Here is an 18,121-nt window from a genome sequence, read left to right on the forward strand (position 1 = left end):
GGAGGGAATGATGCTGAAGCTGAAACTCCAACACTTTGGCCACCTCATGCGAAGAGTTGACTCATTGGAAAATACTCTGATGCTGGGAGGGATTGGGGGCAGGAGGAGAAGGGGACGACAGAGGATGAGATGGCTGGATGGCATCACCGACTTGATGGACGTGAGTCTGAGTGAACTCCGGGAGTTGGTGATGGACAGGGAGGCCTGGCATGCTGCGATTCATGGGGTTGCAAAGAGTCGGACACGACTGAGCGACTGAACTGACTGAACTGAAGCCCTTTCTACCTCTTGTTGGCAGAGCTTCGTCTTCACTTGGGACTCTTCTTACAAGTCGCAATAAACAATAGCACATGGCTAAAAAGCACTACCAATATCCTAGACAGAAATGAAAACGCAAAAGGAGCGGGAAACACAAGAAACTGAACATTTCATCCACAGGCCTAGCAGAACACCTATGTCTTATGCCAGATCCCACACAGTGTTAATGATTACAGCAGAAAGAGACACAAGGATAAACACAACCATAAGACTCAAACCTCAGTTTGAGTCTTAGACTCAAACTAGTCTTAGACTCATCAAAGATCAGAGCTCTGATTCCTGCCTGCATTTCCCCTTCCTCCATGTCCAGGGCATCCCCCCACCCCCCCCCCCCAACCCTCTCTCTCAGCCTGTCTGTCCTTCCAACTTCCTCACCAGTGTGGCTCGAAACCCAGGCTCCCCACCGCCCACCCACAATGAAATGGGCAGTGTGGCCTCAGGCCCTGTGACTGTGCTGGCAGAGGATAAGGTAGTGGTGAAGTCATCACCATTAGAAACAAGATATCTGCGGCAAAGCCTGCTAGCTACCTTTGCCAAAATACAGTCTCCCCTTTCTCCTTAGGAACACAACTCTAATTTTTAGCTGGGCACATTGCCACCTGAAATAAACAAGTGCATTTTTCAGCATTCTTAGCAACTAAATATGTCTCTCAATGTAAAGCCATAGTCCTTCCAAAGGCTTTAAAAGTAAGTTGTGAATAAGATGTAACCAACAAACTATACACAGAATTATTTGTGGGAGGGCCAGGATTGCTGTTCATAAGGAACTGACTCAATTGAGAGTTTCTTTCTGCCCACCCTCCTGCCGGTAGAGTGAAATACGAACATATTATCCAGGCCAGCCATCCACCTTGTGCCATGAAGTATCCTTAAGGAGTGATGCCTAAGCATAAATTTCTGAGCTAGGAGCCTGATGGCACACCATGGGGTCACACAGTAGCATCCCTGGACACTTTGGCTTCATATTTCCTCTGTGCAGAGAGATTCTAAGTCCTTGTAATTTCAGTTATATTGATATCTGAGAAAAGACTGTTCTAGAAGAGAGGACAGTGAAAACAAGGGCCTCAATGCTGGAGCATGTCTTGCAAGTTTAAGGAGAACTGAAGTGGCTGGTGTGGCTGGAACAGAGTGATCAAGGCGGTAAGTAGGAGATGAGATCAGAGTGGTACTGGAAGGCACTCCATGTAGTCTTAAAGGCCTTCAGAAGGACATCAGCTATTACACAGAGAGATGTTGGGAGCTGTTGCAGAGTTTGGATCAGAGGAGTAACATGATATGATTAATGTTTCAATAATATCTATTTGGTAATTGTATTAATACATAAAAATTTATAGATGCAGAGAAACCCGTTAAGAAGCTATGACATAATCCACATAGGACATCATGGTGGCTTGAACCAGCACAATATTAGTAAAGCTGATGAGAAGAGGTTAGATATCTGGTATTTTATGAATACAGAGCCAACAAGATTTCCAGACAGATGTGACAGAAAGAGAAAAATCAAGGGCACCTCCAAAGATTTGGGCCTCAGCAACTGGAAGGTTGGAGTTGCCATTAACTTAGATGAGGAAGGCTGTAGCTAGAGCTGGCTTGTTGACAAGGTAATTAAAATCATCCCCCCTCCCCTAAAATCTGCTCCTTTGCTTCTGGTGCTTAGCTCACAAAGTCAGTGCAGATCTACTCAATGACTCCAGGAAGAATCCAAAAAAATCCCGCCCTCACTCGACCCTCTCCATAACCTCCATAACATCCCATCATGTCCTCTGATTTCTACTTTAGAAATTCCCTTTAGCCATCTACTTCTCTCATCCATTGCCATCACTTTATTCAAGGCCACCATCATCGCTCACCTGCATTATCACAAGAACCTCTGAGCTGGCGATACAACCATTGCAGATTGCACTATTCACGTCTCTGCATTCGGTGGCCACCATTTCCTATTGTCCTTGGATTCAGGCCAAAGTGCTAAGTGTATTTTTCGTTAAATCTTTGTTTTGAAATAATTTCTGACTCACAGAAAAGTTGGAAGAATAGTACAAAAACTTTCCATATACCCCCTCACCCAGACATCCATTTTACTACTATCTCTATATGGAGAGAGCTATGAAAGTGAAAGTGTCAGTCACTCAGTCGTGTTCAACTCTTTGTGACCCCATGGACTGTAGCCCACCAGGCTCTTCTGTCCATGGATTCTCCAGGCAAGAATACTGGAGTGGGGTGCCATTCCCTTCTCCAGGAGATCTTCCCAACCCAGGGATTGAACCTGGGTCTCCTGCATTGACTGCATGACTAACACACACACATACTAATATATAAATATGTGTGGGTTATACAATGTATATAATTATAGTGAACACTCTTTTCTGGGCACAATTTAAATTTTAAAAGTGTTAATACAACACAACATATACAGTGGTGTGTGTGTGTGTGTGTGTGTGTGTGTTAGTCACTCAGTCATGTCTGACTCTTTGTGACCCCATGGACTATACCCAGCCAGGCTCCTCTGTTGATGGAATTATATATATATATATATATATATATATATATATAGAGAGAGAGAGAGAGAGAGAGAGAGAGAGAGAGAGAATACATTGTAAAAATAATACTCTTTTACCCTAAATACTTGAGTGTATATTTTCCTAGGAATGAGAACAATCACTTATATAACTGTAACACAGTTACTACAATCAGAAAATTAACAGTGTTACAAAACAACTATGTAATATACAAACTACATTTTTTTCAGTTGAACAAATTGTCCATTTTCTCCTTCATAGCAAAAGAGATAGAGATGTAGATAGACATTGTTGGCATTACTGGCCCAGGAGCTAATCCAGGATCACATGTGGCATTCGGTTTTCCTGTCTCTTTTATTCTGGAACAGTTCTTCAGTCTTTGCCTTTTATGATATGGACACTTTCGAAGAGTATAAACCAGTAATTTTGTATAATGCCCCTCAGTTTGGATTTCTCTGGTGTTTCCTCATGGGTAGATTTAGGTTGTGCCTGTTGGGCAGGACAATCATGAAAATGACACATCCTTCTCAGTGCATCATATCAAGAGGCAGAGCCTTCGCACATTTTTAAAGTCTCTTCATAATGTTGCTTCTGCTTATGTGTCATCCTCATCTCTCACCCTCTACCCATCCTTGCTGCAAAGTTCTCAGGCATAGCCCCAGATAATCCATGCCAGCCCCATTTTCACCAGGCTAATCCATGCTGTTCCATCAGATCCCAACGTAAACTAGACTGTTTCTGGGTCCCCAGACCTGGTTTAGGGCCTCTCCTCTGAGCTCTCATAGCACCCTGCACCCACCTATAATAGCACTTATCAGGCTGCGTAGTAATTGCCTGTTTCCTTGTCTGTATCCTCTGGATGGCAAGCATTTAAGGCAGGGACTGTGTAATGCTCACTATGGTCACCGGCACATAGCCCAAGATCTGGTTCATAGCAGTTGCCCAACAAATATTTAATGAATGAAGCATTGCTGTGATGCAGGCTTCCTCTTGCATGTTCCCAGAGCCCTGCATAGCTCCATTATCTCTTCCATGGTGTTGCTAGATTGTTTGTGTACAAATGGTTTTCCCTGCTAGACTGGAAATGCCTGGAACCACATCTGAGCTCTTGCATTCGATTCCAGTACACCTTAACACAGAAGGAAAGAAAGGAGGGAAAGAGGGAGCGGGAGAGACGAGGCCTTTTGTCGTAGAAATTTGTTCCTTCTGAGTTTGTGTTGAGCAGGTACAGAGCTTTTTGGAACTTCTCTCCCAGCCACCCCTGCCCTCACAGCCCACTTCATGTTTATTCTGCTTTCCAGCATCACACTGGGGGAGGGGTGGGGCTGGGAACCATTCCAGTTACTTTAGCTGCCTTCTCAACTCCCTGTCAGCCCCAATTCAGGAATGGTTGCCTTGAGATTGAATTTTTGCTCTTTATGAGAGTTTTTAACAAGATTCTGAAGCATCTAGTGTGAATTCTCCTCACCATATATACTAATGAGCAGTGAAGTAAAAGAAGAAAGAAATAAGAGAAGAAAGAAAAAGAGGCCTGAAATATTCACAGATTAAATAGAATAATCCAAAATTCGACTGCATTGTCTTATGAAACCTAAATGAACTAATCAGGTGAAAGATAAGGAACTCCTTCCTCAAGAGTTTCCTTTTTCTCCTTTCTCTGGCCCTTATATTTAATTAGTAACTAGCAAACACTTACTTTAAGATTTTACAAGTTATAATTCAATCTTTGTAATATCCTGAAGGTTTGGTTTTCCTTGTAACAACTTCTTTAAACCCTTCTTTCAGTATTAGGATTAGATTTGGCCATGAGCAACAGACAAGGAAGTGGCTTAAACAAGATAGCGGTTTCCTTCTGGCTTTTGAAAATGAAGTTCAGAGGTAGGTCATCCATGACAATCAGAAACCCAGGTTCCTTCTCTCCTGTTGTTTTGTTCTGAACATGTTGCTGCTGCCTTATTAGCTAAAATGGCCACTGGAGCTCCAGCCATCTCATGCCATTCCATTCAACAAGAAGGAGAAAGGAACAAAGGTATCTCCTATCCTTTAAAGATACCTTTTGAAAGTCAGAGGTGAAACTCCTGCTTTTAGCTCATTGGCTACAGCCTTGTCACGTGGTCACTCCAGCTGTAAGGGAAGCTGAGAATTAGAGCATTTATTTGTGGTGACCCAGTTCCCAGCTGAAGTTAGAGGGATAAGGAGAGAACAGATGTTGGGAAACAACAAGCAGTCTTTGACACAATTTGCTCTCTGTAAAATGAGGATAATACCAACATGTACTTCATGGAGTCTTTGTGGGTAGAAAGAGAGATAACACAGGTGTGCATCACTCTTGGTAACGACTTCATAAAAAGAAGAAAGTATATATAATAAGTGTGCTGCTGCTGCTGCTGCTAAGTCGCTTCAGTCGTGTCCGACTCTGTGCGACCCCATAGATGGCAGCCCACTAGGCTCCTCTGTCCTTGGGATTCTCCAGGCAAGAATACTGAAGCAGATTGCCATTTCCTTCTCCAATGCATGAATAAACCCAAATATGCCATCTCCTACTCATTGGAAAAGACCCTGATGCTGGGAGGGATTGGGGGCAGGAGGAGAAGGGGACGACAGAGGATGAGATGGCTGGATGGCATCACTGACTTGAAGGACGTGAGTCTGAGTGAACTCCGGGAGTTGGTGATGGACAGGGAGGCCTGGCATGCTGTGATTCATGGGGTTGCAAAGAGTCAGACTCGACTGAGCGACTGAACTGAACTGAACTGATGTCCAGGTGCAAGCACTGCAGCAAAAGATCCCAGGTCCCAGCCTGTCTCACCAGGATACACAGAATGAACTGACAGAACTGGGACTAAATAGATTCTCTGACTCTAAATCCTGCTTTTTTTTCACTACTGGGCACCACCTTTCCTTCTACCTCCCCTCACCACAACCACCTCTCTTATTATGGCTGTCGTGTTCACCAAGACAACATCTGATATGTTTCTCCATTGAAAAGCCTTTACACTCCATCCCAGTACTAACTGCTCACCATTCACTGAGAGCTAGGAGTACTAGTGGTGAAGACATTACTAATCAGATGTGGCTGTATAACTCTCTCTCATATATTACAGGTAAGAGAGTAAATGGTATAACCACTGTGGGAAACTCTTTCACAGTTTCTTATAAAATTAATTATATATATATATATATATATATATATATATACACCTCTCTTATGAACTAGCAATTCCATGCCTATCTATTTATTGCCCCCCCCAAAGACTTGAACTAGAATGTTATTTATATATTTATTCCTGAAAGAAACAGAAACAACCTAAATGTCCATCAACAGGAAAATAGATAAATTGTGAAAATTTATGAAATGGAATACTGCTCAGGAGTAAAAAGGAATGAACTACTGACTTATGCAAAAGCATGGCTGAATCTCAGAAATACGTTGAATGAAAAATGCCAGACCCTAGAGTACATACTGTATGATTCAATTTATATGAAGGTCAATAGCAAGCCAAACTAATATATAAGGATAGAAATCAGAATAGTGGTTGCCTGGGGAGGGGGAGGGGATGATCAGAAAAGAACACAAGGAAACTTCTTAGGGTGATGAGAATATTGTGTACCTTTATCGAGGTGTCAGTTACATGAGTGTATGCATTTGTCAGATCTTAACAAACTATACACTTAAGATCTATATATTTTGTTGCATGTAAAATGTCAATAAAAAAAATAATAGTGAGATGGGAAAGCAGCAGAAATAAATGCTCTACATAAAGATCCAAGAGTATCTTCTAAAGGGGAAGAAGTAAGAATTTAAAAAATTGAGAGTGGATCTAAGATCTTAATCACAAAATAGGTAATAATGCTGCTATATTTGAAGCAAACCCTTTTAGTAACCTTTAGTAAAAGGTCGACTTTAGTAACCGTTAGTAAAAGGTTTACCTTTACTAAAAGTAACCTTTTAGTAAGACAGTGGCAGCCCCATAAGTCTGTTTCGTGTCTATGCAGGCAGGGCCACTGTCACCAGGACTAGAGCCTAAAAGAAAAATAAAATCTCTTTCACAAAAGAAGACTAAAAGTACCTTTCAGACTTGTTTTCACCAATTTGCTGTGTTTGAAATTCTATGTTTTAGCTAGCCCCAAAAGCAATGAATGGATTAAGTGCCAAGAGTATATAACCTTTCATTTTCTGGCCACAGGCTAGAGGCCAAGTGTTTTAGTGACCTATTGCTTCTGTAACAAATTCCCACAAACTTGGTGACTTAAAACAATGTAAAATTACTCTCTTACAGTTCTGACAGTCAGAAGTCTATGATGGGTCTCATGGGGCTAAAATCAAGGTGCTGGAATGGCTATGTTTCTTCTGGAGGCTTTAGGGAGACTCTGTTTCCTCACCTTTCCCAGCCTCTAGAGTTGGCCTACAGTTTTTGGCTCATGGCCCCTTTCTCCATCTTCAAAGCCATTGAAGGCAAATTGAGTCCTTGTTATGCTGCATCACTCTGACTCTGGCTCTTATGCCCTCTACTTGCATTTCGAAAGACTTGTGATTAGATTCAACCCATCCCGATAATCCAGGATAATTTCAGCATCTGAAGGTCCGGTGATTAGCAGTCTTAATTCCAGCTGCAGCCAACCTTAATCACCCCCTGCCATGTAGGTGACATATTCATAGGTCCCAAGGATTAGGACACAGACCTCTTTGGGGGACCATTATTTTGCCTACCATGTCAAGCTTTAACAGAACTGTAAAATGCTACTTACCTCTCTCATCATCCATCACTTCTAAGCCTTCTATTCTCTACATCAGCCATCAGATGAATGTTTCCAAAGGTTCTGGGTTTATCTCAAGCTGTTACTCAGGTAAATGTGATAAACACAGACCCTGTTTCATAGAGTACATTCTACTTTCAATTGTTTTCACTTAGTTCTACCATCTCCTGATATTTGGAAATAAAAAGTCTCTGTTCCCATTATCTATTGCTGAGTAACAAACCACGTAGTGGCTTAAAAGAATGAAAATGTTTTGCACACAAGTCTAAAATTTGGGCAGTGATGGATGGGGACAGCTTGTCTCTGCTCCACTTGGCATCGGCTTAGAGTAGCTCCAAGGCTGGGGGCTAGATCAGTTGAAGGCTTGCTCACATGTCTGGCAGTTGGCTGGGACCTCAGTGATGCTGTCAGCAGGAACACCTACATGTGGCCTCTCCATGTGGCTTGGGCTTTTTCACAGTGGCTTCAGCAGGGATCCAAGGATGAGGCTCTCTTTAAGAGATAGCCATGTATCTCATACAAGAGGAAAATGCCTGACCCTTTATGATCTGGCCTTGGAAGTGATGACCACGTGGATCTTTCAAGGCAGCACCAAAGCCCCACCTGAATTCAAGGTGAGGAGACAGAGATTCTGCTCTGGATGGAAGGTGGCAAGGTTGAGGAAGAGCATTTAGGGCCACAAATAACTGCCATCTCTTTGAGAAAATACAGTTTTCCACAACTTCTCTGCCACTTTCCATTTCTTCTCTTTATTTTAAGTCCCCTCTTCCTTCCATTCTATTTATCTCCCTTTATATAATTGCCCACCTTGCCCTTTTTTTGTCCGTCACTCCTTCTGTCTCAAAATCAGGTCAACCCCCAGTTGGCAAATGGCAATTTCATAAGGTGATGTAAGAAGCCTATAGCATGTCCACAGAGGGACATCTAGTTGCTGGAATCAGAGATTATTCAACCATTTGAGACTGACAGAAATGGCAATTTTATATGCTTCAACCTAACATTGACTGCCTGTCTAGGCAGAGAAAAAGGTACCACAACCTACTATGAGAAGACAATGATTACCTCCCCACTCCTCAGGTGTCCAGTGGGTGGGAGGACCCTGAGAGATTCCTTGCCCTTCTTCATCACTTCCCTTATCACATCAACCCAGGCAGAGATGGTGGAGTGACATGTCATAAATTTGGAAAGACCGGCTCAGTTTGGCTTTCTCGCTTGGGGTCAAACTGGCTGCAGGGATTAGGCTTTTTCCTCTGTTCCCCAACCCACTAAATGGAAAGGGCTACTGGTTTCTGAGATAAACATCTAAGTTTCTGGCATTTATGCCTCAAACACTTAAACTATTAAAGCACTGTCAACAAGTATTCACCACAACAGAAACTAAATTATACCCCAAAGTATCCATACAAGCTGCAATGTTAATTAGATGTCATGAGATACTACACCTTGTTTTGAATGACCAAATGTACACTAACTACACTCCTTGCATTCTACACATAGTTTGACTGCTAGGGAACATATCCATGTTTTTTCACGATATATATCTTTCATTAAAAAAAAAAAAAAAAAAACAGGACTTCAAATTAATACCACATTGTGAACAATTTAAATAACTTGATCAGAACTGTGGTACTTTCATTTTCATCCTTCCTTGACTACCAAACAGGAAATCTCTTCAATTAGATGTATGCTAAGTAGAAAAAAAATGCCATTATCCAAGGACACAACAAGTCTTGTCAGGTATTTCAACATGGTGGAAGAATAGTCAGGTTTTAATTGGTCCTACTGAGCTCACCCACAAGCTACAACATTCTTTACCTCAGCAGTGTGGTATTCAAAAGGAAAAAAAAAAACTACAAAGTTAGTTTCCACCTTTGAAAACATCAAATGAATCATGTTCAGTTTCATCCTGTTAACTGAACGTGCTTGTTGATAAAAGTGCACATATCAACACAAGTAAGATTGGAATTGAAAAGTAAAACAGATTTGAGAAAACACCCCACCCCCAACATTGTTTATTTCCTCACAAAAATAAAAGAGCTGAGCTCTAGTTTTGCTAGTATTTTCCCAGTCTTCCTGTCTACTGGATTTGAAAGCACTTTCTTTAGACACTTCATAGTCAGACAGTGGCCTTTTTAACTCTGTTCTTAACTAAATGATAAGAATGTTCTCCAATCAAAATTCTTACCAATTTGGGATTATTAAAGTTGGGCACACCAGGAGATATATTTTTAAGACTGCTAGTCAAAGCATTCTGAAACAACAGACAAAGAAGTAATAAAATAAAAGAAAAAGAATGGGAAGATACAAAAATTTTTCCTCTTAAAAATAGAGAATGCCAAAACAGGAAGGGCTGATGAGATAGTTCTGGTTTTGGCAGGCTTTGTTTAGACAGATGCACAACCATTCGTTTTCTGCTTTAACTTGACCAAGACTTTTGACACTAAAAAGAAAACAGCTAACTCAATAATAAAAATAATAAAACCAAAAAAAAAGAATATTTGAGGAGGTGAAGTCTTCATGGTTTTATGGAAGAGGTATCCATCTGGGTCTTTACCATAATCACTACAGTTCAAGCACTGACTAGCAAGCAGCTGGAAAGGCCTGTATATCAATGTACTTTTCCTTTTCCTTAACTAGCATTTCATTAATTAAATAACATTCTTTCAATGGAGCAAGGAGACTCCTGAGGGATGTGGAAAATAGAAGAACCATGGAATCTCCATTTGTCAATACTGAAAGAGGCCTAAAAGCTTGAGCTGCTTTTACTTCTTTTATTTCCTTTCTGCAGGCTTTCAAAACACTTGTTCACCCTGAAACCCAGGGAGGCCAAGACAAGAGAATAAACGGGAACTTCCAGCCTCCATTCCACCTTCTTATCTTTCCACCTAAGCACCATCCTTGGATAGCCCAGCTTGCATGGCCAAGCCCTGTCCACCGACCAAGCATGTCCACTCTCAGGAGGATAAACTTAGGGCAAATGCATATGAAATCGCTGCAATGGGCTCAGGGCCACCTGGACAGGGCCAAGTGTGTTATAGAGGAAGGGCACAAGCTCTGGGCACTCTGTTGGTTCTGAAAATTCCTTACCCATGGGGAATCGAAAGGCCTTACAAAGAATCAGCATGGGGGCCCCTCTAAAGTGGAGGGTCCCAAGGAAGGAGCCCTGGTCACATGAGGCAAAGGCCAAACACTACTGGCTTCCAGATACAGAAATAGTTACATTGGTCATGGTGTTGTTTAGTCACTAAGTCATGTCCAACTCTTTTGTGAACCCATGAATTGTAGCCCAAGAGGAAAATCCATAGGATTTTCCAGGCAAGAACACTGAAGTGGGTTGCCGTTTCCTTCTCCAGGGAATCTTCCCAACCCAGGGATCAGACCCAGGGATCGAACCCACATCTCTTGCATTGGCAGGTGGATTCTTTATCACTGAGCCACCAGGGAAGCCCTTATTGGTCGTAGATCGTCATTATTTCCACCACTTATCAGAAAGTTCTATTGGATGAACTTCCAGATGGACTAACTGGAGGCCTAATGTTTAGAGTAACTCAAGAACAACCTCTAAAATTCATTTAATGATTTAAAAAATTGAACATGGCCTTGAAACAGAAAAACATTTAAAAAATAAATAATTTCAAGTTGAAATTATCTTGCTAATTAAAGCAACTTAGCTTTGATCAGAAACTACAAAAAGTTTCAAATCTTAAAAAGATTAACATTCATTTTAAGAGACCATTAGTCCACATGTTTATAATTTTCATAAGTTTCTGATCCAGAATTTTTTTATTTGTTGGGGGTAAAAATTACCTTTAAAGAAAGCATTCTGTCATTATTTTGTTCAGAATTCTTCAAAATATATCTCACAAGGATTGGTATAAATGTACTAGATGTCCCATAGAAAGATAATTACCTTTGGGGAAAAAAAGGTATATAAAATTTGAGCTCTCAGTCCATTAGGACTGTGTAAAATTTGCAAACATCTGAGACTCACAGAATAAGAGAAGGTGTGGGGTGAGGAGGGGAAGAAGAGGAACTGCCATCTCCCAAAAGATTTTTGTTCAGCAGCTAAAAATGAGGCATATGCAAATGACTTTCATTTTTTAAAACCATTGTTAACAGTAGACTAGTTTTCAAGTTGGTCCAAAGAAGGATAATCCCTGTAGCTGTGACATGCTAACAGTGGGTTCAGGTTCAGAGAAAGATTAAATCAGACCAGACCACTAAGGAACACTGTGTAAATGTAAAACCCCAAAAGCCCCGTGTGAGCAAAGCAGAAAGCTGTTTTGAGAGGCAAAAACAGGCCTTCTCAAAGGCTTTGGTGTGAGGTTTTGATGTAGAAAATGCTTATCAAATGTAAATATCTGGAGGGTAATCAATTCCCACATAAGCTGTTCCTTTTTGCCCAGTTCATCTACCCTCTGCCTTCCCTTTAGTCTCAAATTGCCACCGAGATAGGCCCTAGTAGACAACCTTGATCTCTGAGAGCTCTTTGAAGGAGGGGCCGTGCGGTGTTTGCAACTTTTAAAATCTATAAAGTACTTTGAGCTTCCTCAGGAAAGACCTAAAAATATATTCACTTATCAGTTGACCTTAGAAGTTAAACAAAAATTTAAATGGCTTGAGAAAATTTAACAGGTAAATCCGGTCAAAGGGATTTGACCTTGTATTGTTGCATAAATCAAACTTGAATAGTTATATCAATGGAATAACACTTACTGGGCCTGGGAAACCATACTGGTTCATGAAAAAAAACCCAATCCTCTTTTAACAGTGATCATCACTACTCCTAGGTCAGAATCACTATTTATATATAAAAATACTCTCCATGAATATTTTCAAAAATAAAGTTAACAGCTTTATTTATAGTTTAGTTTTGCTATGAACATCTGCCTTTCTGTATTCTAAATACAAGAATGTTCTGAAAACATTTTAACATCTCATAAAGTTTTTGCTATCACTTGCCTAAACCATGACTATTTGATTTTAATTCAGTCTCTTCCCTGAGACTTAAGAGTTTACCTGTGGTTTCATGTATGTAATAGAAATTATGCTTTTCCTTAAAGTGAACATATTGTTGTAAGGTTCATATATTCCTCGAGAAAGGCAAGGAGGGAGATGAAGACACAAAGCAACATTCAGAGAGCTGGAAAGAACCTGTAGTGCCCTTCTGTAGTGCCTAAAGAAACTTCCACAGCAGCACACATTCTATATACAGTCTCCTTTCATTCTCGCTACAACTCCATGAAATAAATCTTGTATTATTATTACGTCTAATTTCAAATGTGGAAACAAGCTTGGAGAGTTAAATACGATAACAAGAGGACTTGAACACACAAATTCCTGGCTCCAAGTCTTGGTATTTCTACCACTTGGCTTCTGCAGTTTCCTTTTTTTGTATTTTTCGCTTGCACTTTGATATTTTCAAGGGGATACAAGGTTAAGAGGCTGTATACCTTCTTTCTGGTGCTGCCTAGCTTATCTTTATGTATTAACCATTAACTTTCTCTGGCAACGCAGGAACCAGCCTTGACACTTCCCCATTTTTTCACGGCTGGTGAAAACTGATAATAGGCTTGAGCTACCCACAAGCACAAAAAAACTTGTGTTTTTTTTTTTCTTCAAAGTTACATGTATTTTAAATTCAAGCTCTGTGAGCTTAGAGAATGTCTCATGACTCCAAGATCGAAAACTGAAGTTGATCTAAATACTTACGCCCGCCTAAACAAATCATGAAATACAAAACACAGAGCATTGTGTTTCGCCTATTCCACCATCCCAGAAAAGCAGCATAATGGCATCTAAGGAAGTGTTCGGAAGGGCCCTGCTGCAGTCTTGCTCAGATCTGCTGTCCACAGCCGCAGACTGTCTCCCTGGAAAACTGGAAGCATTGCTGGACACTGCTTCCCAAAGCTTAGCACTTCACTGGGAATAGTCTAAGAGGCCACAGCGAGTGTTATAACACATTTAAGTCTCTCCTAAGATTAACATAGAAGACTTGTAAATACAAGACCTGCAAGGTGTGTGCACTAGTATTAGCTAGGGTTTTTCTTCCAATTTTTACCTCTCAGTAGCCAAGTGAAATTTCTGCCTTTAAGATAGGTTTCTAGGCCTCAAAATGCATGTGTGCTTGAGCCTCTTGAAAAATTCAAAATGTTAACTAAGCACTCTGATAAGCTAGTCAAGTTGGTTGAAAACTCTAATATATGTAACTTCCCATAAATACTCTGAGTATTTATGAACTTTTTGTTGAGACTTACCTTGGTATTGAGTTAGAAAGAAAAAGCTTGGAAGTAAATCTTGTTGGTAGTTTCTTCCCAAACAAATCTGAATACTTACAAAGGTGATTATCTACCACTTTGAAATACCAGAGAAAAATAAAATTAGCTTTTGCTAAAAAAAAAAAGTTTATTTTTATTTAATGACTAAGCCATTCATTGGCAGGTTAGAAAGCAACAAACTTTTGTCAAGTTTCGTTAACACATTTGCTTTTTTTATTTTTTAGAATATAGTCTACATCTGGATTAAAAAAGTTTTAAATAAATTTAAGACATATAACAACAGTGGAACCCTTCATCATTCTATGTACAACATGGATAGAATGTCAGTTGGTTCCATCTCGGGTAAGTCCACTTTCTCATAATAATGTTATTATTTTCACCAAGTGGCAAGCTTTGTACAAGCTGGCACCGTGCCAGCTTACACATACTGGGGTGGGGGTGACATGAAAGGGATGGGATAGAGGTGCCACAGGACAACTATACAGTGTAACAGAAAATCATTAATAAACTAGTACCGGTTACCGACACAGTGCTGTTTGTGCGCTTATCACAATGGAATCGCCGAAGTTTCAGAGCAAGGAGGAGATTCGAAATACTTAGGACGGGGCAACTGTTACAAAAAGAAATAGTGCAAACAGGAAAACTGATGCAACCTTAGCAACACTGTGGCCTCCACCAGCCCAACGGCAGGGCGGCGGGAGGCTGCGCACCCGCCCAGCCTTCCCCAGCGCCCAGCTCCGGGCAGCGCTCCCAAGTGTGGCAACCCAGCGCCGCGCCCCGGAATGGCCTATTCTCGGGCCTTCTCCTCCGGAAAGAAAAGAAACTCCAGGAAAGGCACAGACTGAATGCAGGGCGTCAACTCAGGCCCATTCCCACCAAAGTAGAACACAGCCCCCTCATTCCCCCACCTCCGCCCGACCCCGCCGGGGGAGAGAAGGAAGTCCTTGAGCACTATCCCACCTCTTTGGCCACCACTTTCCTCTCTGCTCTCGCCAAAGAAGCCCCTTCCTCCATGCTACCCTGCTGCGCCCCCATTATGTACGCAGCCCCCCAACTTTGCAGTCCGCCCATCGCGCCCTACAGCCAGAAAGAAAATAGCTTTAAGGAAAGAGAGAGGGTGAGATATGGGGCCAGGAAGGGTGCGGGACAGCCGCGGGCGAGCCGCCTCAGTGCCCCCAATTGCTGAAGCCGATCTCCTGCTTGTATCTGTTAGTGAGGATGTTGGCTTTGCGCGTGAGTTTGGAGAGCACAGTGTGCAGCCCTCGCAGGTGGTAGTGGAACTGCTGTTCCAGGTCCTCCTCGCCGGTGTCCGCGCCCTCCAGGTTGCTCAGGTCCACCAGGATGTCCTTGGACTTCCAGGCGCTCCCCTCCTCGCTCCCTGCCGCCGGCGGCTGGTGCAGGACCCCCCACTCGATGTCGTTGCGGATGGACTTGAGCAGCACGTAGTGGCTGTACATGTCCCGGGAGGGCGCGAAAAAGCTGCCATTGGCGCTGCCCGGGCTAGGGGCCGGAGGCGTGCGCTCCTCCATGCAGCCGCCACTGCCGCCTACCTCCACGCCGACGTCGTTGTCCAGCTCGGGCTCGGCCAGTGGCACGTCACGCAGCAGACTGGGCACCATCACCGTCTGGTCCATGTTATTCACGGCGCCGATGAAGCGATTCATGGCGTTAAAGAGCGAGTGCTTCTGGTTGTAGGTGTCGCAAATTTGCATCATGGTGGCCGCGTGGGCGCCGAAGCACAGGGGCGCAGGGGCACGGGATGGCCGGCTAGGGCGAGGGGCTGCCCGCCTTCACGCGCTCTGAGAGGCCGGCGCCGGGAGCCTGGCTACTGCCGGTGCGGCGGGATTCCCGGCTCCTCGTCTGCCCTCTCCAACTCTCGTCTTGATCGCAGCCCGGCCCTGCGGGATGCGCGACTTCTGGCTTTGGTGTCCGGAAGCTTGCGATATCAGCTCGTGGTCCCTGGGTCGAGCCCTTGCCTGCTTGGAAGACGGGGACGAAAGAGAAGATTATTCACCCAGCTAGGGTACCCGGTACCCTCGCCTGCGCGCACCGCCCCTCCCCTCCCCCACCCCACCCCCCCATTCCCTGGGTTACTGCTTCTCTGGGACGGCGCCCGGGTGGCTCCCAGCAATCAGGCGGTCCCACCTCCTAGCGCACCCAGTGCCTCTGAGAGAAAGAAAGTGGGCTCCCCACTCCCGTCTCCCTCCTCAAAGCCGGAGTCCAAGCACCCCCGAAGACCCGGCAGAAATGGGAAGGGGGCACGCACTTCCTCCGGCGCCTCGAGATCCCCTGCTGCTGGGTAGCTCAGTGTTCCCGCTCCCGGCGGCTGCTGCCTGCGGCTGCTGCGGCGGTCAGTGGCCGAACTGTGTTTGCGGGCGGTGGTGGTGGCGTGGGCCCCCTACCCATCCCAGGTGCTCAATTTATAGAGCCCCGGAAAGGTGTCGCCGACGCTCAGGGCCACCCCCTGTGTCTCCTCCTCCCGCCTCCACGGCAGCGCCGAGATAAAAGGCCCAAGCTGAGGATGACCGGGAGTAACACTCTCTGGGCCCTTTCTACAGCGGGGGCGGGGCGTGCTGGGCCAGCCCCGCCTCTCGCCTGATACCCGGGCGGAGGGAGGGCGCCGTGGCAGGGCAGGGCAGAGGAGAGATGGAGCAGCCAGCCGCACCCGCCAGCGCCGAGTGCAGAGCAGGCCAGTTTGGGGGGGAGGGTCAGGCGCTGTGTGGGTAAAGGAGGCGCCGCGGTTCCCTGCGGCCAGTGGGCGGGCTGGAGTGCGGGGGATGGGTGGGCCTTGCTCATGTTCCGGGGGTGGGAAAACCGAATTGCTGGTGCCCTGGTCGTAAAGTGAGCACCCCCCACCCCAACAGCGCATCTATGCTGGCAGTGGCCCGGAAACTACCAATCTGGTTTATTAATAGCCGTCGGGGAAAAGGGACCCGCAGTAGCAGCAACTCCATCCCGAGACTCTTACGTAAGAAGGGTGAAAGAAGGGTGACGGGGCATGCCGGCTGCACGTGGACGTGTGGTGCTCCCGCCACGGCCCTGGCTTTGGCCTACTGCGGGGGCGGGGAGAAGAGCCTCGGAGGCTTTTGCCTCCCTCCTGGCTGGGTCTTTCGCAATATTTCCAGTAACATCCGTTGCCAAGGGATGAAGAGCGACCCATCTTTGTATCTGCACAGTCTTCCAGGAGATCAGATGTGGCGATGGGAAGTAGCCAAATTCCTGACTTTTGCCCAAATCCCGCTACTCAGAGATCCGTGGCCTTTTGGCTGCCAAAGGGCCAGGAGAGAGTGACAGTAGGTAGGGTCGTGCCGGGTGTCTTTCATCATTTAACAGAAAAGTGGGGGAGGTGTCCAGTATTTTTTTTTAGGAGGGAGTTTGAAATGTTCCTTTCCAAAAATAGTTCTTAAAACGCAAGGTCATTCAATAGGGCCTAAAACTATGTACCAAATTGCTGGATTTAACTTTTCAGTCTTGCACCTTAAATTTCAGTTTGAGACTCTAAACCATAGCCCGTTTTCAGTTTTGTTTTTCCCATCTCATTTCCTATGCCATGTCCTTCATCCAACAGTGTTTTCCAACAGTCCTACAGATAATCCAAGAAGACTCAAGTTTCTAATTTTTAATCTCTTTTCTCTGAAACCTTTTAAGGGTGCTTTTAGTACTGTTTTTTCACAGGACAAAAGTGCCAAAAGGGAGAAGCACAAAATAAGTTTATTTTTTCCCCTCTCTTTCACTTCAATAATCTATATTTAATTTTTTCCCACGGCAAACCATCTTCCTAATTGTCTTTTGAATGAAAATCTGACTTAGTGCTACAAAGGTGGGACAGAGGAGACAGAGCCCAGCCCGGGGAGCCCCCCTCCCAGGGCTTATTAGTTCTGCCAGACCATAGCCCTTGTTTTTTCATCTGTAAAACTGGAATCATGTTACTGGCTCAACCTATCAGGGTCTTTGGGAGAATCAGTGGAAAGAAAAATGTAGACCAAAAAAGCATTATATAAATTTCAAGCATTAAAATAATCTCATCCTCTGTTTACACATGTGGAAATTTACAAACTCATCCAGCCCCAATTTCCTCCTCAATAAAATGGAGCTTCTCCCATGGGCTGTGCCAAATTTTGGTTAATGGTGAATAAGATAATAGATATAAAAATTATTATGTAAACTGTAAAGTATAAAGGTGAAATTATACTTAGTATAGGATCTTTTCATAGTCTCAAGGTTTTTACCTGAAGGGTCCGAAACCTTAAA

The 18,121-nt window shown here is 43.8% G+C and overlaps 1 protein-coding gene across 2 annotated transcripts; it reads right to left on the reverse strand.

Annotated features, from left to right (window-relative positions):
• Window positions 1-14,060: 14,060 nt before the first annotated feature.
• MID1IP1 (MID1 interacting protein 1) lies at window positions 14,061-16,451 on the reverse strand. Of its 2 annotated transcripts, none has more exons than XM_019956120.2 (2): window positions 16,137-16,451; window positions 14,061-15,846 (listed from the first exon to the last, which is right to left on the reverse strand). In XM_019956120.2, the coding sequence occupies exon 2, from the start codon at window positions 15,583-15,585 to the stop codon at window positions 15,037-15,039; it is 549 nt and encodes a 182-aa protein (XP_019811679.2). In that variant the 5' UTR covers window positions 15,586-15,846; window positions 16,137-16,451; the 3' UTR covers window positions 14,061-15,036. The 2 variants fall into 2 exon arrangements, with proteins under 2 accessions (XP_019811679.2, XP_070641080.1); XM_070784979.1 differs by having other exon boundaries at window positions 14,061-15,849.
• Between the last annotated feature and the right edge of the window lie 1,670 nt (window positions 16,452-18,121).

Source organism: Bos indicus, chromosome X (assembly GCF_029378745.1).
Source record: "Bos indicus isolate NIAB-ARS_2022 breed Sahiwal x Tharparkar chromosome X, NIAB-ARS_B.indTharparkar_mat_pri_1.0, whole genome shotgun sequence".
Lineage (NCBI taxonomy): Eukaryota > Metazoa > Chordata > Mammalia > Artiodactyla > Bovidae > Bos > Bos indicus.

Excerpts from the sequence above, each read along its gene's own strand:
- MID1IP1 (XM_019956120.2), bottom strand. The coding sequence starts at position 15,585 with ATGATGCAAATTTGCGACACCTACAACCAGAAGCACTCGCTCTTTAAC.